This window comes from Camelus dromedarius, chromosome X (genome assembly GCF_036321535.1).
Source record: "Camelus dromedarius isolate mCamDro1 chromosome X, mCamDro1.pat, whole genome shotgun sequence".
Taxonomy (NCBI): domain Eukaryota; kingdom Metazoa; phylum Chordata; class Mammalia; order Artiodactyla; family Camelidae; genus Camelus; species Camelus dromedarius.
Window position 1 is genome coordinate 99,836,581 of NC_087472.1, and position 21,552 is coordinate 99,858,132.

Below are 21,552 nucleotides of genomic sequence, written 5' to 3' on the forward strand. Positions count from 1 at the left end.
TTCCACTAGTGTCCTTTTTTTGTTCTAGGATCCTAGTCAGGATGCCACCTTGCACCGAATTGTTATTTCTCCTTTGTCCCCTGCAATCTTTTCATAGTTCCTCATATTTCCTTGTCTTTTGTGACCTTGACACTTTTGAAGAGTATTGATCAGTATTTTGTTGAAAATCCCTCACATTGGATTTCCTCATAATTGGACTGCATGCATTTTCAATGGTGGCAGAATATCCATAACATAACAGTGACCATTTTAGCCATTTTAAGTGTGCAATCCAGTGGCATCAAGTACATTCACGATGTTGTACAACCATCACCATCAACTACTTCTAGAACTTTTTCATCATCCCAAACAGAAACTCTGCACTCATTAAGTAGTTACTCTCCATTACCCCGTCCCCCCAGCCCCCGATAACCTCTATTCTACAGCCTGTCTCTCTGATTTTGTCTATTCTAGGTACCTCATATAAGTGGAATCATGTAATGTTTGTCCTATTGTGACAGGCTTCTTTCACTTACCTAATGTCCCAGGGGGTCAGCCACATTATAGCCTGTGTCAGAACTTCATTCCTTTGTATGGAGAGACACCTCATCCATTCACCAGTTGATGGACCCTTGCTTCCACCTTTTGGCTACTGTGAAAAGCGCTGCTGTGAACATGGGTGTGTAAGTGATTGGCTCACATTTTCAAAAGGAATGCGGTGGAACTGGAGAAGATACAGACTGGAGCTGGCAGGAAAAAGTGGTCTTCTGTTTCTCCCGTCCCCTGTGGGATGAAGACTTCTGCAGAAGAGAGAGAGATTGGGGTGGGGTGTGGTGGGGCAGTGAGCGGGCAGGGGTGTTCAGAGATGGGTGCCAGAAGGTTGGGGGATCAGCAGGTGAGAGAGAGCCCCAGCTTCTGTACTTGCCCAGTTGAGGGAGGCCTAGAAGGTGCAAAGCAGGACCATTGGACAGAGTCAAAGGGAAGGACTGGCAGAGTACGGGTCAGGACCCCGATGCAGTGCAGCAAGGGTGGTTCATTCCTTACCACCTGGAGCCAGGCAGGAGGAATTGACACGGGCCGGCCCAGGAATTAAGTCTACTTACTTTTTCCTCCTACTTCTTTGTCAGATTTTTGTGACCAGACTTCCCAGTAAGAAATACATTTTACATTGCAACCTGGTGCACACACTCATCCTTAGTGATGATTGAAATACTCATTTCACAGAGAACGTTTACTTTTATGACATGAAATGTACCCTGATGTTTTTGATTCAATACTATTACATTAAAAACAAAAGCTTATCATGACCTGGTTTGCCCTTGGCTTGAAAACGCAGTGCTGTATGAAGCCCCCCACACAAAGTTCTTTGTGCAATTTAGTTTTTCTTTTTCTATGGGGTCTCCCTCTTCCTCCCCACCCCTGCCCTGTGAACACTGTAAACTGTGTAATTGATCATGTTTCCCTTTTTCATTTGACTCTTAGGAAACTCAGAGCCAAATTGGCTCGACCACGTGGGAGGTCTCGATGTGGTGTCATATATCAGTACCCACTGATACCTTAACTTTTCCTGGCTCTTCACCGTTTAGCTGTATTTTTTCTGATCCTAATTATTTTTTATAATATATTTTTCCTTTACTGCATGAATTCTTGGGACCTGGCACAACCTATGTGGAATGCGGTAGGATGTGATGATAGAATACCTCAGAAATCATTGAGCACTTTTGATCTCGACTGAGAGAAGCTTTGGAGTAAAGTCTGCCTCCTTAGAGATTTATTTTTTTGAAGAGAGGTCTGGACTGCATAGTTTTCCTTTAGCTCTGTGACTCTCTGATTTATTTTTATGGCCTTTGATTCTTTGTTTCAGATTATCTAGAAAGCATCTCCCCTTTCCTCTCTCTCTCTCTCTGTTTTTTAAAAGAAATTTACTACAGTTGAAAAGGTAGAATTTGGAAAGTTTAGTATTGATGTGGAGGAATGGTGTCATTTTATCTTTAAATAGAGATGTTTTAACTTGCACTCACATTTCCTAGAATGCCATTTGTTAATGTAGACTTGTTTTTTTAATCCTGGGAATGTCTCTTAATCAAGCATCCTGTGTCTGTAGAGCTCACCCCACCTTAGCTCTGCTTCTCAACCTGTTGCTCTGCTGTCTAACTGGTTTCTCTGCCACCTGCAGCCTCTGCCCACGAGTCCACCTTCTGCCATAGGCATCTCCAGAGAACCCACGAGTCTGTTTGTCCCTCCCCTCTGCTCCCCAACCTCCAGGCCCTCCCCGTGCATGCAGATCATGGAGTCTCTTGAGCTTGTATCCAGGCCAGAGCCTGCCTCGCCATGTGGTTAGCTCCCTCACTTCCACTGCAGCCTCCCACTCACCCCCCCCCAGGTCAGAAGGCTTTGAAGGAGGATGAAATGGACAGACCATCTGAGGTACTGGACCTCTCAAGAGGTGATGAAGACAAGGGAGGGAGAGTCTGGAGTTGAATCAGTTGTTTAATGAACTTTTCACTAAGCAAATACGTTTTGCCTGTGCTGTCTGTGCGGAGCTGCTGGTGCCTTCATGTGAGGTGATAAAAAGGAAGTGAGGACTGTGTTGGCCTTAAATGTCATACTGATGAGAAGGGACGTCTTAGACTTTCTGAGACCTGTTTAATCATTCCATTCTGAAAGAACATAATTGCCTTTTAGCTCCTTATATGGGATCTACTTTAACACATTCAAAAGCAGGGTTTTCGGGGGCAGTGTAGTTTATTGCATATTTGAAATTCTTCTACTTTCTTTTCTCTCTGTTGGCAGTCATTGATTTAGAAGTGAGCTAGAAGCATCTGAGAGGAACTGTCACTAATTCACTGTGAAGTTAATTTTATTTTGGTTACGGGTAATTATTTCATGTTTGCTTCTGCGGGGAACAGTGGCGATAGATTTCATCACCTTTTTTTCCTGAAAGCGTCCCTTTTACCTGTGCAAACCTTTCTCTCTTTGCGGAAGTGGGCTTCTGCAGAGAGCCTCCCTAGGTCTTGCTGCTGATGCCCAATAGCTTGAGGAATGTGCCAGTCTGATAAGTCACTGGTGGAGTGAAGGTATTAGGCCACCTATAGAAACAATTAGAAGAAAAAAATCTGGCAAAGGAGCAGACCAGGAAAGTTAAAAAAAAAATACTTCATGGCACACAGTTTGATTAAGTTAGTACTTAGAGATTGATGTTTACACCATCAGTGTCCCCGCTGAAATGCTAAATGAGGAGTCCAGCTGCCATACGTGGCCCATCATTCAGTGTATACTCAAAGGCTCTGTCAGAAAATGTGTCTATGCCTTCAGTGTGTAGTACTTTGCCAGGTAGAGGCTAAGAGTAAGTGAAAATATATAATACCTGGTCCCTTCTCTTACAGGAACTTAAATCTGTGTGGGGTGGCAGGACATATAATTTAAGAGATGAGTTAATGTAACAGTCTAAGACAGGGATTGGTGAACTGTGACCTACCGTCCAAATCTGGCCTGCTGATTATTTTTGCAAATAGAGTTTTATTGGAACACAGCCATGCCCATTCATGTACGTGTTGTCCAAGGCTTTATTGCCATCATGACTGAGTTGAGTAGTTGAAACAGCATCTATGACCCACAGAGCCTAAAATATTTACCATTTCACCCTTGAAGAAAAAGCTTACCAACGCTTAATCTAAGATAATATTTCAAAAGATGTGACGAGGCTGTGTCTCCTGGTTAGAAGTGATTCAGCCAGTTACCGCTGTAGTTAGTGAGTCTGAGAACATAGTGGTGGGCGGCCTGAGATGGAGCTGAAAGTTGACCTGAAGCTGTGAAGGTGGAGGGTGCTTTGTAATGTGAGGAGTAAGAAACCAGGTTCACAGATGAGAATGTACATGGTGCCCTCTGGGGAAGTGTGGGGTGATGGGGACCTGGACTCTCCAGCTGCAACTGGGGCTGGGGGCTGGGGATAAATGCAGATGAGGTTGTCAATGTCAAACCTGCATGAGATGGTGGTGGCCTCTGAGTTCCCGGATGGAGAATGGGAGTCTCTCCTAAACGTGTACTTTCTTTCAAAGGCAACATTCACTTACACAGTAGATATTGATTTCAGACCTACAATGTGCTGGCTGTCACCTACTCATTTGTTTTCTTTTTTTTTTTGACTCCTCATTACTCCTTTTATTTATTTTTTTTAACATTTTTTATTGACTTATAATCATTTTACAATGTTGTGTCAAATTCCAGTGTTCAGCACAATTTTTCAGTCATTCATGGACATATACACACTCATTGTCACATTTTTTTCTCTGTGAGTTATCATAACATTTTGTGTATATTTCCCTGTGCTATACAGTGTAATCTTGTTTATCTATTCTACAATTTTGAAATCCCAGTCTATCCCTTCCCACCCTCCACCCCCCTGGCAACCACAAGTCTGTATTCTCTGTCTATGAGTCTATTTCTGTCCTGTATTTATGCTTTGTTTTTGTTTGTTTGTTTGTTTGTTTTTGTTTTTGTTTTTTAGATTCCACATATGAGCGATCTCATATGGTATTTTTCTTTCTCTTTCTGGCTTACTTCACTTAGAATGACATTCTCCAGGAGCATCCATGTTGCTGCAAATGGCGTTATGTTGTTGGTTTTTATGGCTGAGTAGTATTCCATTGTATAAATATACCACATCTTCTTTATCCAGTCATTTGTTTTCTTTTGTGAATTCTCACACACACACACACACACACACACACACACACACACACGATGCAAAAGAAAATCCCATGTGCATTTTGCACTAAGCTTGTTCTAGATCATTTTCTCAAGCTCCTCAGGTTCTCTCCTCACACCTGACCATCACTAGCCATCTTTACCGTGCTGGGTCCCTGACTCATGTTCCTGCTGTCCAGCCCAGGGCCCCCAGACTCTCAGTAAATACTTCCCAGCTCAAAGAGCTACACTGTCCAAGAAAATGTCAGCTAAGAATTTATGGGGGTGGGCAGGCCTAATTTGGCCTGGTTTCATATTTGAGCATGCTACCTGTATTCATGCGTGCACTTTGATATCTTCCCATTTTCATCTGTGTAGCTGCACTGTCAGGAGCATATGTCTCAGAAAATCTTCACTGATGGAAAAAAATATGAGCAGGAACAGGGGCAAGAAGACAGGCTTTGAATTCAGACTGGCTGGCAGCTGGGATATCAGCTCCCCACCCTTGAGTAGGCTATCTGATCTCTCTGGGAACCAGATTATTCATAAATTGGGAACCACAGTAGACACCCCATAGAGTGTGTGTCAGTTACTACTGCTGTGTGACAAATTACTCCAAACTTAGCACCTTTAAACAGCCATTTTATTACGCTCATGGATTTTGTGGGTCCAAAATTTGGACAAGGCATGGTGAGGATGGCTTGTCTCAGTTCTGCAATGTCTGAGGCCTAAGCTGGAAAGACTTGAAGACAGAGGGTGACTTGACAGCAGGAGAGCTGGAATCATCTGAAGCCTCTGACACTCATGTGTTGGCCCTGGCTGGGATGACTGAGCAACGTGGCGGTGAATGCCTGCATGTGGTCCCTCAGTATGAGTGGGCTTCCTTACAACGTGGCCATCTTCGGGGTATTCCAGTCAGTGGGTTGGAGCTGTGTATTAACCCTTTGTCACTCAGCCTCAGAAGTCAGACAGCGTCACTTCCCTGCACTCTCCTGGTCAAAGTGCTCACAAGCCTACCCAAATTCAAAGGCCCAGGGAAGGAGATTAGATTTCCTCTGTTGATGGCTGGGGTCACATTCAGGAAGAGCGTGAGGGATGGGAAAGGTTGCTGTAGCCATCTTGCAAAATATAATTAGCCGCAGGGTGGTCATTATAGTTAAATGATGTGATGAAGATAAAAGCAACTAGCAACCTCGGAATTAAGAGTATATTTTCATTAAGCAACTATTTGTTACATTCCTGCTGTGTGCTGGATGTTAGGCCAGCCCTGGGTCTATAGGGGCAGCCACAGCAGACGTGCTCTCTGCCGTCCTGTAGCTTTCACTCTAGTCAGGGACACAGGCAGCAATCCCACATGAGTAGATCTGTAATAAAGACTTGGAATACCATGTCCTTTCATGGAGAGGGACTGGTTGAGTGTCTGGATTTGTTTGTTTCATTTGAAGTGAGAATGAAGTGAATTTCCTTCCATGGATGCTGAGGAAGGGCAATCTGCCTGGTGTTAATGGTCCTGCTCGCTGCTCTCTTGCTAGTGGTAGCTCGGTGGACCTGTAGACTCATAGCCCTGAAGGATGCCTCAGAAATCATCAGGCCCAGGATCTGCAGGCACCCCTGACCCTGTAGTTCAATGTAGACTTATGTTCCTCCTTCCTAAAAAGGCGTTTAGGAAAGCGGCGGAGGTATGGAGTCACCTGGGGACCATCTTCAACCTAGATGTACCCCCTCATTCTGATGTAGCCCAGGCTGTGGGGAGAGAGGCAAGGGGAGGTTGCACAGGTGATTCTGACCCCTGGGAAAGGAATCCCTGTGGCATAGACCAGCACTTCTCGAATGACACTGTGTGTGGCGGTCCCCTGGGGATCTTGTTATGCTAAAGCTTCTGATTCAGTGGGTATGGGTGAGGCCAGGGCCTGGTGCTGAGCAGCAAGATACGGACGGACACAGAGGCCTACGGAGGCTTACCCCGCCAGTTGAGGGCCAGCTTGCAGAGAGTGAGGCGCCGAGGGCTAGGCAGGTGACCTACCGCACTTCTGCCATGTTTCAGCACACATTTCTTAAAGATGAGGACCCCGTTAAAAACCAGAATTGTGATATCAGTTTTATACCTAAACAACCCAAATGACAGCCTTCCTTATACAAAACACATCTCAAGAAAGACAAAATCAGAGTGTAAATTTGTATAACCATGATGGAAACAGTATGGCAGGGTCTTCAAAAAATTAAAAATAGAATTATCATATAATCCAGCAATCCCACTTCTGGGTTTATATCAGAAAGAAATGAAATCATTATCTCAAAAAGATATTTGCACCCCAGTGTTCATCACAGCGTTATTTACAATAGCCAAGGAAATGACTTACATGTCCATTGGTGGATAAATGGATAAAGAAAATGTGATATGAATATATAGTGGAATATTATTCAGCCATAAAAGAAGGGAATCCTGTCATTTGCAACACTATAGGTGAACCTCGAGGGCACGTGCTAACTGAAATAAGTTGGACAGAGAAAGATAAATATTGTATGATATCACTTTGTGTAGTCTGAAAATGCTGCTCAGGAACAGAGAATAGAATGGTGTTTGTCAGGGGCTGGGTGTGGGGTGGAGGAAATGGAGAGATGTTGGTCAAAGAGTATTTCTCATTTCCTGGAATAATATGAATCCGTTCTGAAGGATCTGGGTGACTGTAGTTAACTATACCGTGTTGTGTACTTGAAAGCTGCTAAGAGAGTAGAGAGTAGGTCTTAACTGTTATCACCCTACCACCACCACAACAAAATGGTAATTATGTGAGGAGAAGGATGTATTAACTAACCTTATTGTGGGAATCATATTGCAGTATATAAGTGTATCAAATCATTACATTGTATACCTTAAACTTACACAACGTTATGTGTCAATTACATTTCACTAAAGCTTAGAAAAAAGACATGAAACATGACAGATGAAAATAAAGCTATAGCCTCATCATACACGTTGATGCACAAAGCAACCAAAAATAGTCTGAATTAAGAATGTTCACAGAGGTGGCCTTGCAGCTTTTTTCCCAAAGTCCACGCTTGCAGTCACGTGGTGTCGAATACACTTTTGATTGTGCTTGTTGCTTATTATATCTTTTAAGTAGCTAAAAACATATCTTAACAAAGGAATTAGGATTAAGCATGGTACACCCTCCAAAGTGAACACAGTTTATGTCCCCATTGCCTGAGGATTTCTTTTATAAGACGTGTCTTGTGGGGAGATAATCACAATTTTGGTTCCTGGACATATATTTTATAATTATTCACAGAGAATAAACTGTAGCAGTAAAAAGGAAAAAGTACTTTTGGATCAATTGTTTATTTAAAAATATTTGTGGATACTTAGTGCCCTTAATAACAAGTTCAGGTATTCACACACACACACTCTTACTATCTTGTTGCCTTTACATACCCCATCTTCCTTTTCCAGCACATTGCTGTGCATAACATGGTTGACTGAATCACTTGTGAAACTACTGATTACACCAGCTCAAATTACACCAGCATTCAGATTTTTCTCTTCATCTTTTTGGTTGAATGTGGAACAGGATTCTTCTCCTTGCACATTGAGAACATTTTAACAGTCCGGAAGTGTTTCAGCATGCATTTCTTAAAGATAATGACTCTTTTCAAAACCATAATCACAATATCATTTTTACACCTACAATAACTATCTCCTTATCATCACACATCCAATTCATATATCCAGTTATTACATATAGTTAAAATATTTTCAAAGACATTTATCTGAATCTAGATTTGGAAGGTCTGAACTTCCTAACTGGTTGGTTATCTCTGAGTCTCTCTCTCTCTCTTTTTTATTGAATTATAATCAGTTACAATGTGTCAGTTTCTGGTGTACAGCACAATGCTTCAGTCATACATATACATACATATATTTGTTTTCATATTCTTTTTCATTAGAAGTTACTACAAGATAATGAATTTAGTTCCCTCTGCTATATCTCAGTCTCTTAATTTAGGTTCCCCCATCTTTTTCCTTCTTCCTTTTGCAATTTTTATTTTTTTTGGTTGAAGAAACTAAGTAATTTACTTGTGGAGTTTCCTGCAGTCTGGATTTTGTTGACTGCACCTTTGGAGGTCATTTAACATATTCCTGGACCCCCATCCTCCCTATAAACTGGAAGTAAATCTAGAATTTTGATCCCATTTAGGTTTAGTTCATTGGCAAGTGTGCTTTATGGGGTTGGCATGTTACTTCCGTCATGAGGTCCTCGAAGCCTGATTGTCTCTCTTTTTGTAATGTTAGCAGCCGTTAGTGACCATTGCCCATACCCCTGATTACATTAGATGTTGCAAAATGTTGATTGTCTAATTCTCTCATTCCTTCTTCATTTATTAGCCAGAATACTCCTATAAAGGGAAATTTCTTCTCATTTACAATTTGGTTATCCTGAATTCATGTGAGAAAAGCAGGAGAAATGTTTGATTCTTTCCCTTAATTTACCAGTTTTCAGAAGAGTGAGTTGATTCCCTAAGCATTGATTAAAAAAACGACACTTTGAAAAGTAGATTCACCTAACATGTATTTGAGACATCAAATCTATTTAATGTATTTCAGTCCACTGTGGTTATTCTTACTGATACTCAGATTGTCCCATTCGTGGCCAGTTGGGAGGCTTTTCTCATTCAGTTCTGAATTCTTTTGACCTGACTCTGTTAGTCTTTGATAGCTTCTTTGCTTTGACAAGATGTTTTTATGACAAGATGTTTCAGGCTTGTCACCTTTCCTGCCCCAGACCTGGAATCAACCATTTCTCCGAGGCTACCTGGCTTTTTTTAAAAAATGAAAAATGGTATTTAGAGACTAGATATAATTATTTCTGAAAAAATTACACATTACTCTATTAGGACCATCCTAGAAGTCTGTTGATTGGGGGCTGTTGATCCTCTTAGTTTTATTTTTATTAACCTCATGTTTCAGTTTTGGAAAAGATTTCCAAAGTTTTAAACCTCACTCCAGTTTATTTAGGTATGATTCTGTTTGTCCATCTTTATTTTCTAAAATTATTAGTATTTTTTTGGTAGGGGGAGGTAATTAGGTTTATTTATTTTTAATGGAGGTACTGGGATTGAACCCAGGACCTCGTGCATGCTAAACACACACTCTATACACTGAGCTATACCCTCCCCCCTCCATCTTTAAATTATAACCTTCAATGGAAAGAAAATTTTGGGGTTTTAACTTCACTTCCTTTTTTTTTGTTAATCTATCTAGATGCATACCTACTAAGTAGTTTTCTGTTATTGTGACAAAGTATTTATAATTTAATTGATAAAGAAAATGTTCTTGTAGATAGTTGACTAAGCAACTTTGAGTTCAAATTCCTATTCTATTAAAAATGCCAACTAAAAAGACTTGGAAACTGTTGGTAGTTACAATGTTGATAAACTCATAGTAACTCTATAATACCATACATGAAACCATCAAATGCACCAGCCCAAATAACCTACATGTTATGGTGTTGCATGTGCTCTAGGTGTTATTTCCCGCTTGGCTGTTGCGGAGTTCAAAGTAGTTATGCTTCTGACAGTTTGAAATTCTAGATTGCTTTGAAGAGCTGCTGTTTTGCTGTTATTTTCTGCTCTAAGCCCTGTACATTTGCCTCAGATCCATCTTCTTGGATTCTGAGCTTCTTGTCAAAATCATCCTTATAAGCTTCTCTCCCCTCAACAACAAGCATTTCTTGAGTGTCTGATGGGGGCAAGCAGTCAGTTCAGCACTTGAGGAAGGAAGACGTGTTGGGCAATGTGACTTTTCTTTTAGGAGACCTACAGCCTCAGCTTAACACTTCCTTCTGCCTTCCAGGGGCTCACACATTAGCAGGACTTTTTTAAAATTTATTTTTCATTGAAGTACAGTCAGTTACAATGTGTCAATTTCTGGTGTACAGCACAATGTCCCAGTCAAGCATATACATACATATATTCATTTTCATATTCTTTTTTATTAAAGGTTATAACAAGATATTGAATATAGTTCCCTGTGCTGTACAGAAAAAACTTGGTTTTTTTTTAATCTATTTATATATATATAGCGGCTAACATTTGCTAATCTCAAACTCCCAAATTTATCCCTTCCCACCTCCTTTCCCCTGGTAACCGTTAGATTGTTTACTGTGTCTGCAAGTCTGTTTCTGTTTTATAGATGAGTTCATTAGTGTCCTCTTTTTTTCTTTTTTTTTAGATTTCACATATAAGTGACATCATATGGTATTTTTCTTTCTCTTTCTGGCTTACTTCACTTAGAATGACAGTCTCTAGGTCCATCCATGTTGCTGCAAATGGCATTATTTCATTCTTTTTTATGGCTGAGTAGTATTCCATTGTATAAATATACCACCACTTACTTATCCAGTCATCTGTTGATGGACATTTAGGTTGTTTCCATGTCTTGGCTTTTGTAACTAGTGCTGCTGTGAACATTGGGGTGCATGTATCTTTTCGAATTAGAGTTCCCTCTGGATATATGCCCAGGAGTGGGATTGCTGGATATGTTAAGTCTATCTTTAGTCTTTTGAGGAATCGCCGTACTGTTTTGCATAATGTCTGCACCAAACTACATTCCCACCAGCAGTGTAGGAGGGTTCCCTTTTCTCCAGAGCCTCTCCAGCATTTATCGTTTGTGGACATTTTAGTGATGGGCATTCTGACTGGTGTGAGGTGATACCTCATTGTAGTTTTGATTTGCATTTCTCTGATAATTAGTGATATTGAGCATTTTCTCATGTGCCATTCATATGTCTTCATTGGAGAATTGCTTGTTTAGGTCCTCTGCCCATTTTAGGATTGGTTTTTTTTTTTTTTAAGTTGTATGAGCTGTTTATATATTTTAGAAATTAAACTTTTGTCATTCACATCACTTGCGAATATTTTCTCCCATTCCGTAGGTTGTCGTTTTGTTTTGCTTATGGTTTCCTTTGCTGTGGCAAAGCTTATAAGTTTAGTTGGGTCCCATTTGTTGATTTTTGCTTTTATTTATATTGCCTGAGAAGACTGCTCTAGGAGAACATTCCTGAGATTTATGTCAGAGAATGTTTTGCCTATGCTATCTCCTAGGAGATTTATCATGTCTTGTCTTATATTTAAGACTTTAAGCTATTTTGAGTTTATTTTTGTGTATGGTGGGAGGGAGTGTTCTAACTTCGTTGATTTACATGCTGCTGTCCAGTTTTCCCAGCACCACTTGCTGAAGAGACTTCCTTTTCTCCATTGTATATTCTTGCCTCTTTTGTCAAAGATTAATTGACTGTAAGTCTGTGGGTTTATCTCTGGGCTCTCTGTTATGTTCCATTGATCCATATGTCTGTTTTTATGTCAATACCATGCTGTTTTGATTACTGTAGCTCTGTAATATTGTCTGCAGTCTGGGAGGGTTATTCCTCCAGCTTTGTTCTTTTTTCTTCAGTATTGCTTTGGCAATTCTGGGTCTTTTGTGATTCCATATAAAGTTTAGGATTATTTGTTCTAGTTCTGTGAAAACTGCCATGGATAATTTGATAGGGACTGCATTAAATCTGTAGATTGCCTTGGGCAGTATGGCCATTTAAAAATATTGATTCTTCCAATCCAAGAGCATGGGATATCTTTCTGTTTCTTTAAGTAATCTTTAATTTCCTAAGTGTTTTGTAGTTCTCCACGTATAAATCTTTCACCTCCTTGGTCATATTTATTCCTAAGTATTTTATTGTTTTGGATGCAATTTTAAAAGGGATTGTTTCCTTACTTTCTTTTCCTGCTATTTCATTGTTAGTGTAAAGAAATGCAACTGATTTCTGTATGTTAATTTTGTATTCTTTAGCAGGATTATTATACCTGGGGTATACAAGAAGCCTGAAGAGGGGCACTCAAACTGCCAGGAAAGGCAGCAAAAGTTTTACTGTGGTTTCCTGTCACCTCTCTGTCTACTTTCTTCCTTACCAGACAGTGCATTTCTTGTTAACAGAAGGGTGACTCAGCCTTCACCCCCAACCCCCACAGGGTAGATTGACCACATTTTTCTCTGGAATCTTCTTCACTTCCCTCCTTTTGACCTTGTTTTCCACTCTTCTAAACATCATTACCTCTTACAGCTGATTCAGCTTAGCTATGCTGAAATCAACAGAAAGGCTTTTACCTTTCTTATTTCACATGTGTCCAACTCTAAAGCCGGTTCTCCAGCCGCCCGCATTGTGTATTCTTTTACAGTCCTTACACTACACTTGCAGTACAGGGTCTATGAATTAATTTTTAATAAATAAGTTAAAGCAGACCTTTTAGATACCTTATCCACAGTCTTGTTTCAACCATCCATGCAGTGTGTGTTGAATAAACTTGGTTCCTGAAATCAGTGAGAGTTGGGGGAAAGCAGTCTTTTCTAATTACTTTATCTTTATATAATCTCTAATTAAATTAATACATAGTGGAAGCAGACATTTGACTGTTTCTTCTTCTCTTTTAAAGCTTGGTTGGCCCCAAACTTTTTCGATCTTCTCACTGAGAAAAATAGGACATCACCCTCTAATCAGGCACCTATCTTTGGGTCTCCTTTGAGTCTGAGAACTAGGCTGTCATTATAAAGTCAGGGAAAAAAATACCATCTCTCCTTATCCTCCAGCCATTTTATTACTTAAAACTGTTAAATATTTATGTAAAGCATCATCAATGTGCTTTCTTTTGCTTGAAAAAAAAGGTTCTGTTCTCTTTAACTGACTAAATCATTTTGACTTAACTGAATTTTTATTAAATTGGTTTCCTAAGATGCAGTTATTTTCTCCTCCACAATTGTCATAGAGAATCTTCCTTGTACAGGCTTATCCAGCTGTAATCACTTGTCTTTACTTTTCACTTTTTTTTTTTTTAACCTGTGAAACCATCTGTACACTTTCTTAATGCTTCCTTTCTTATTGAAAAAGTCTTTTTTCTGGCTCAGTTATCCTTATCTGGGCTATCTAATGCATTCTTAAAAGAGCTGTGCATGGGGTTTGCAGGGGTTAATTTTGTCCAAAAGTGTTCAATAACTCATTGTTCTTAGCTCCTTGGGTGAGGCCCCTGGTGAGGCCAAGGCTTCCCAGTGCAGGCTGAGGGACTCAACCCTGAGGCTTTCTGAAGCACTTCCCCATTGAGGGAGGGGGGCGACCCACCACAGTGCTGGCCCTGTACCCCGTTCTCAGCTGTAATCAAGTGCCCCTCTGCTGTCAGGGGCAGTGGTTGGTTGTGGCAGAGGTGGGGATGGAGTCAAAGCTGATCGCAGCAGCCCTCGAGAGGCTTGGCCCGGTGCGCTGTACTTGTTTGGTGACTAACTGGCCATCCTGACCTTTGACTTTCTCTAGCCTTACGGACAAACAGCGAGGCTCATGGTGCTGTGTTTCGCTGTGCTGAGTGATAAGCTCTGGTTTGGGGGTAACACTTTCTCCAGACAGGCACTCAATCACCAACATTTAGAGAGCACCTGCTGTGTGCCAGACACCAGGCAAGGGGAGGGGATGCCAGGGGGCAGACAGGGAGAACACACGTGGAGAAACCCTCATGGTAGCACTGACCCTCCTTGCAGCAACCCACTGGGTAGATCATCTCCCAATTTTAATTATAAAGGAAATGAACTCAAGCAAGGTATCTGGCCTCACGTCTCACAGCTAGTGAACATCTAAGCTAGAATTCACTCCCTGCCTGGGGAGACAGTTCAGGCCCAGTGGCCCCTTGTTCACTGGGGTCTGTGCTCTGAGGTTGTCTTCCTTGGGGAAGCTAATGCTCAGTTTCTAGCAGTTTCAGGCCTTAGGAATAACTCCCTTGTTGGCCTGGTGCCCCTTAGTGGTGTGTGTGAAGACACCAAAGGAAAATGTGGCTGGTTTCAGCTTTGTTGGACTTGAGGTCCCTGCAGCACCTATAGTCCTGACTTGGGAAGTTCAGGTCCCCAAACCCTCAGCCCTGACACTACCAAGAAAGCTTGGGATGATGAGAACCGGGCCGCGTGCCAACTTGTGTAGGAAAGAGTCTGTTTTTTAAAAAGTTGATGCTTGAGTGTGTCCATTAGTGTTCTCTGGTTGTAAGCAACAGAAACCAACTCTCCTTTAACTGAAGTATGGAAGAGGATTCACTGAAAGGCCATGGGCTGCTTTATAGGATGGAAGGAAAAGCTGGAGGATCAAATCAGGGAAAGATGGCAACCAGGCAGCCCCGGGGATCCCCGCCTTATCTGTGGGCCCTGCCTAGGGATCTGCTGTAGCTGGTTCCAGTCTTTGTCATGGCTGCTGCTGTGTGGCATCGTCGAGTCCTGTGCTGGCAGAGGGCAGGGCTTGTTGATGGACAGTCCCGTCAGACTGTATCTCATCAGGGAGGGGAAATGCCCCCACATGACTTCCCCTCCCCGAGTGGGGAATAGTTTCTCCCTGAGACACAAGCACAGTCAACCACCTCGATGCGCAAATAGCTACAGTCCTAAATTCCAAAATGTACCTCACACAGACTTTGTATTTTTGAAAGCAATGTTGAGGTATCACATTCTACCCATTTTAAGTGTACAGTTTAATGATTTTAGTAAATTTATAGCATTGTGAAACTCTCAACAGAATTTAACTTTAGACGATTTCTGTCACCCCCAAAAGATCTCATATCCATTTGCAGTCAGTCCCCATTCCCACCCCAGGCCTAGGCAACCCCTCACCTGTTTTCTGTCTCTTTAGATTTGAACATAGGTTCTTATATGTTCCTGGCTGGTGTGATTTTTTTCTGGGTATCCTGTGAACTAGCTATAGGTGAAAGAAAGCAAGCCAATGGTGTAGCAGTCTGTACCTCACTGGTCTAAGTTTCCCTCCTCTTCACTTTAGATTTTCCCTTTTCTGATATGCACTGTAATTTGAGAGAGCTTAGGCCTAGTCTTTTTTTAAGATCTTTAAAAATTTTTTTAATTTAATTTTATTTAATGTTTCTCAGTCCTAGTCTTGATGCTACGGTTATTTAGCTCTGTAAGCCTCAGTCATGGAAACTTCCAGGCCTCAGTTCCTCATCTGTAAAATTAAGTATTTGACAAGATGATAACTCATGTGCTTTCTCTCGCTGATGATCAGCAATTATGATCTTTTTTGGTGAAAAATTACTTCTTGACTTTATATGCTCTCTTCAGTCAGGGGGCCAGGACACAGCATGATGCTGGCAAGGGAGGTAGAGTCCTGAAAAAGATAGGGGCTTTTCCCAGAGGGAGCTCGCAGTCTGATTAGGGTGAACGTGCCAGGAGAGATCAAGTTCAGCGCTAGGCGGTGGGTGGGGAGGGGCCGGTCCCAGAGCCAGACGCCTGTGCAGCCACCACTGCCACCACCGTGAGAAACTTCTTGGCAGCTGGTTAAGCCAACCGGCTGTTAAAAACCACCCATTTCATCTTTGCGGGGAGGAGACATCCCAGCAGGTTTGAGGGCGGAGATGGGGAGGTTGCAGCGTTTTGCATTTTGAAGCAGATCTCTTATCTCCTCTGGCTCTGCCTCTGTCTGGTTGTGCACTCAGGTTAACTGTAGCTTTGGTTTTTGCAGGGATGGTGGCAGGAGCAGACTTGTGGAGGCTGGCAGTTGGCTCAGCAGGCAGCTTGAGGGTGGTATTTTCTGACAGGGAGCCGTCCTTAAGTTTTGTAATTTATGGTGTGTCGAAATATGGGATTTTGTTTACTGTTGGCCTAATTACACCTCTGATATATTTCATTTAGCTTAATGTTTTAATTTTGTGCCCATGCCCAGGGGTAGTTTCCCACTGGGTACTGTTTAAAAAAAATCTTAGATTGTGTTTTATCCTTTCTGCAGTTACCTGCAGCTTCCTGAAGGCAAGGAGATGGGTCTGGGGTTGGAGGGCACAGACTTTCTCATGAGCTCTTGTGAATATTTTGACTGTGTTTGTGCAGTGCGACATCTGGAGCTCCTGTCTGCCAAGTATTATCCCAAACTATCTCTGTGAAATAGAAATACAATACTGGCTGCATATGTGATTTTAATTGTCCTAGCAGCCACATTCAGAAAGGAAAAAGAAACAAGTGAAATTAAGTTGAATAATACTTGAAATGAAATGGAGTAATTTCACCCAGCCTATCTAAAATAGTATCATTTCAACGTGCAATTCATATAAAAATGAATGAGATATTTTACATTCTCTTTTCCCTAATATGTCTTTGCAACCGGCTGCGTATTTTACACATCTCAATGCGGGCAAGGCACACTTCCAGTACTCAGTAGCCGCATGTTGGCGAGTGTCCCTTTAGTGGACAGCAAAGTTCTAAACCTTTCACAGGCTTACAAGGGACAAAGGAAGAGCCCTTAGAGGAGGTAGGAGAGACATAACCTCATGTTTTGTGAGCTCTTAACAAAGCCATACACAGGCTTCCTCCCCTTAGAGAAACCTGATATGTAAAAATTCTTCTTGACAGGAAAGGTAAAGCAGGAAGTGATTATTCATGTTACAAAAGAATTAACCACAGGATCCTTTAAATAGCAAGCTCCCTTAGTGCACTGAAGATCTGACTCAATTTGCAAAAATGTGATTGACACTTGGCATTTTAGTAGCATCTTTGTTGGGCAGAGAATTCTGTGCCATTATAAAATGCACACTGAGCCGTTGGTTTCTTAAGGCTTTATTGAGTACCTGCTATACGTCACGGATGCTCGGAGGGACCACAACAGATCTAAGGGAGATCTGGACCCAGAAGGCATTTAGAGGCCCACCCGGAGGCCACCACAGCAGGGGATCGCCTCAATGCCAGGGCCCAGGGAGTCTTGGGGGCTGGAGGAGCCTGTAAGTTGTTAGGAGGCAGCCGGGGTCCAGCTGGACCCAGATGGCAGGCAGAGTGCATGTGATTAAGCGTCTGGGAGTTTAAAGAAAGGGTAAACCAGCTCAATAGGATATTGGGAAGACTTGAAAATTATGCAGTCATGCTTTATTTATCCCAGAGTCCCCAGTCCCTAACCCCTAGCCTTACTTATAACAGCCACCAATTAAGGTGTGTCCTTGGGCTCATCGTAAGAGGGTGATTGAAGCAAAACCAGGATGCGCTTCTCTCCAGTTTGCAACAACAGGCAGCAGCTGTTCAATTCTTGGAAACCATCTTGAAGCTGATTCCTTGGTCGTCTTCCAGCTTTACCTTGATAAAGCCCACCAGCGTGCAGAAAGTGAGACTGGCTGTTGAGGAAAGAAGCAGCAAAGTTGTGTTCTGGAAGTTGATTGGGTTCTGAGATTCCGCAAAGCACACGGGGTTTCAGTTCAGTGTCAAAATGGACCCTTGACCAGATTTCCTCCTCTCTCTCCCTCAGGCTGGTCTCATGTGTTGTTTCCCCCCCAAGTCCTCTTACCACGATTTTCTGTCCCCATCAGAAAAGCTATAAGCTTTCATCTCTAAGTGCTAAAATAGGATCAGCCTTGGGGAGCCTAGGTCAGTGTTCCAAGCCTTTTCTTTTCTCTATATATTTACTTATAGATTATGTGCACATATCACTATACTAATTGATTCAGAAAACCCAAAAGAAGCTTTTAAATATTTGTTACTAAGTTTAACAAACTTTTGGAAAGCATGAGATTGAATATTGTATGACTTCAGACATCGGTGAAAAATGAAGACATTAATCTTCGTGGTTCTGGTACCTCATTTAAAATATCTTACTAATCTCAATAGTTCCATATTATAATTAGGTAACTTAAACCTGTATCAAGAGTGGAAGAAAAGCTGTGTGACAAATTGTCTTGATAGCTTAGAGTGCTTTGTCTCCATGTTCACCTCCCAGTGTGGCTGACAAAGGGCTCCCTCCCAGGAGCTGAAGTAGCAGCTCCATCATTTTCTTGTTGACTTGGTTGTGTGTTGAGTATCGTCTACAACCCCTCCTTTTTTTACCCCAATCTCCTCAAGCTCCTCTTCCATTCAGTGAGGGTGATTTTAGTTAAAGGGGTAATGGTTATGAAGAGGCTCTGCCAAGAGACCTCCCAGAACTGCTGGGCACCCCGGGGAGCTGGGCTCTGGCATCACCCTTGTCGAGGGCCACTGCTGTCCCTCAGGCTGCTCACTGCCCTTGGAGCATCCCTGACTGCCTGACCTAGAGGCTGAATGAAGGAGCCAGTGTCATTCTGCAAATGGAATCTTAGAGAAGTTGAGTTTTTCTCTTTTTTAAGTTAAAATAAGATGAATAGACGTTCTCATTTTTTTTTCATCATGTCAACTAATTCCTGAAGTGAGTGCATCCCACTTTGGAGAGCACTGGCTCAGAAAATAAGCTTAACTGCTCTGCTCAGTTTCAGGTTCTTTAATTGGGAAAATGGGCATCATCACATGGTGAGGGTTAAGTGAGATAATGCTGGAAAGGTGTCGGGCACATAAACAAGGGTTACTGTAATCTCAGTTCCAATGGCAAAGCTTCAGTAGATCCATGTCTAGGTAATTTGAAGAAAGCAGTTTCTTAATCGACCTGGTTCCGATTGCTTTGATGGCTAGTTTCAACTGCTGGGGAGAGAGCATGATACAAGAAAATGGGAGTGTTTCTGCCTTTGCACTTGTCAGGAACCAGGGGAAATGGGAGAAGTTTGCCTTGTTTATGCTTTTCTGCTTCTCCTTTCTGTTGATAAGTGATGAAGATGGTTCACAACTCAACTTTAGCCTGGGCAGATTTATGGCAGCAGAGTCAGCCAGCTAATTTTGGAATGAAAAAAATAATCTAGGGAAGGAAACGCTACTTTGAGTTGCTTATGAACTGTCTGGGTTCGCTGACATTTTGAGTGGACGAGTTGAGTGCTCCAGTCTGGGTGGAGGGATCGTTTGATCTGGAAGCACTTTGGGAATTTGTCCCTAATGGATATGCAGAGCGTATTTGACAGGGAGCCCATTCACCCACCAACCCTTTTCCTGGAAAACCTACCCCAATACAGTGAATTTAAAAAAAAAATTTGTAATTTTTGGTCTCCTATTGGAGAAATCTTTACCAAACCCAAGATCACTAATATTTTCTCTCGTGCTTCTTGATAAAAGTGTTACAGTTTTACTTCTTACGTTTAGGCCTGTGATCCATTTTGAGTTCATTTTTTGTGTATGTGCCCCTCATAGAGCTCATTTAGCTTTTCCTCTTCCATTCTTTTACTGTAATTTCTTAGTTGATAATTCACCACTTGGGGTTTTTTTTTTTTTTTTTTTTTTGCTGTCCTTTTATTCACTTATTTGCCCTTTGTTCATTCGTTTGTTCATTCATTCATATCAAGCTGCAAATAAAAAAGGAAAAGGACAGGAGATTGACTGAGGTGGGCCTGAGGTGAGGCTCAAAGACTAGATGGATTGTAAAATCCACGTATGGATAAGTTAACCGGGTTTTGGATTGGTTGGCTCTGCTCCTTTGCGTCGGCATCAGGAAACCTGTCTGCCTCATCCGTTGCCTCCACCTGTGACCAAGTATACATTAATTCTTTGGGGTTTTTTTTGTTGGTGGTGGTGGTGGTTTTTTGAGGAGAGTGTAATTTTATTTAGTTCATTTATTTATTTAAATGGAGGTACTGGGGATTGAACCCAGGACCTTGTGCATGCTAAACATGCACTCTACCACTGAGCTATACCCTCCCCTCCAAGTATCCAAAGTCACCATGGATTGGGAGAATCAATCTGTTGGGAAATGCTGTGTGTTGAGAGGACAGTTGTGCCTGCATGTGTAAGCGGTCTGGGACGTTGGTTTAGCCAGCGGGGGCCCTCTGTATCGGCTGTCTTCATACCCATTGTCGCTGAAAGGGGGGCATTCTCTCTGTAGGGTGGGAATTATCACTACCCATGTTTTGCACAACTGAGGCTCAGAGGGGTTAACATCACGGAGTCATGACGGGAGGGAGGGGGCACCCAAGAGCCAAACTCGCACCTGTTGTTATCTGCCATCTCTGCACTTGGGGAAATGACGCTGGACTCCCTCTGGGGGTGGGGTGGCGTGCACATGTTGTTGGCCTTCTGCCATTGTGTGGTTTCCCCTCTGAAGCCCCTGCTGGCCCTGAGACCTGTAGCCCGCCCTACCTGGGCCTGACCACGGACCAGCACTTCGTGGTTTCTGCGCTGCAGGCCTCAGGTTAACCGAGGTCGGGCTGTCATGTGTGGCCCTGTTATTTTAAGTATTGGTAGAGGGGAAGTCCCTTTAGTATGACTTTCCTGACCTTCTGGGGCTGCCGGGCCTCAGACTTCTCCAACACCTGATCTAAAGTGCTCTGTTTTTCTTTTGTGCCTGTTCCTTCCAGTGGAGGCCATAGTGGAGTTTGACTACCAGGCCCAGCACGACGATGAGCTGACGATCACCGTGGGTGAAATCATCACCAACATCAGGAAGGAGGATGGAGGCTGGTGGGAGGGACAGATCAATGGCAGGAGAGGTTTGTTCCCTGACAACTTTGTAAGAGTGAGTACAAAGCGAAACCCTTTTCCTGTCTCCTGGGCGGGTTCTCCTGACCAAAGCTGTGGGGGCACTTGAGGAATTTCATGGGACTCTTTTAGGGGTTGAGTTGACTGCTTGTGGACTGTCAGGAAGAGCATGGACAACTTTGTCCTTGATATCAGGGGATGCTTGTTTTGAAATCACTTTCTTAAGGCCTAGAATGGTCTCTTTCCAACCTGTGTATCATTGAGAAAACGCTGGAAAAATGTAAAGCTTGTCAAATTGTTTTATTTCTGTACTTATTTATTTGCTTTGATAGTTTAAAAGAATCTTGCCCTTTTCCATGCCATTCAAAATGGAGGTGAAACTCAGTTTTGCCCACTTAAATCAAGGAGCAGTCCAACTACATGCAGAATTCCAATTCTGCTATGTTTCCACCTTTGTATAGTATTACTGTTTTGATAGGAACAGTATTATTTTCTTTTCCCCCTTTATGGCCATGAAGTATTGAGTC

General features: G+C 42.3%; 1 protein-coding gene across 5 annotated transcripts in view; it reads left to right on the plus strand.

The window, feature by feature from the left end:
* SH3KBP1 (SH3 domain containing kinase binding protein 1) overlaps positions 1 to 21,552 on the plus strand; it is a 300,059-nt gene that overhangs the window by 22,749 nt on the left and 255,758 nt on the right. For 4 of the 5 annotated variants that reach the window (XM_031445777.2, XM_031445773.2, XM_064483354.1 and 1 more), the window contains exon 2: positions 20,905 to 21,062. In XM_031445777.2, coding sequence (XP_031301637.1) covers positions 20,905 to 21,062 — 158 coding nt within the window. The remainder of the gene's footprint in view (positions 1 to 20,904; positions 21,063 to 21,552) is intronic. The other variant, XM_031445775.2, reaches the window with a different exon arrangement.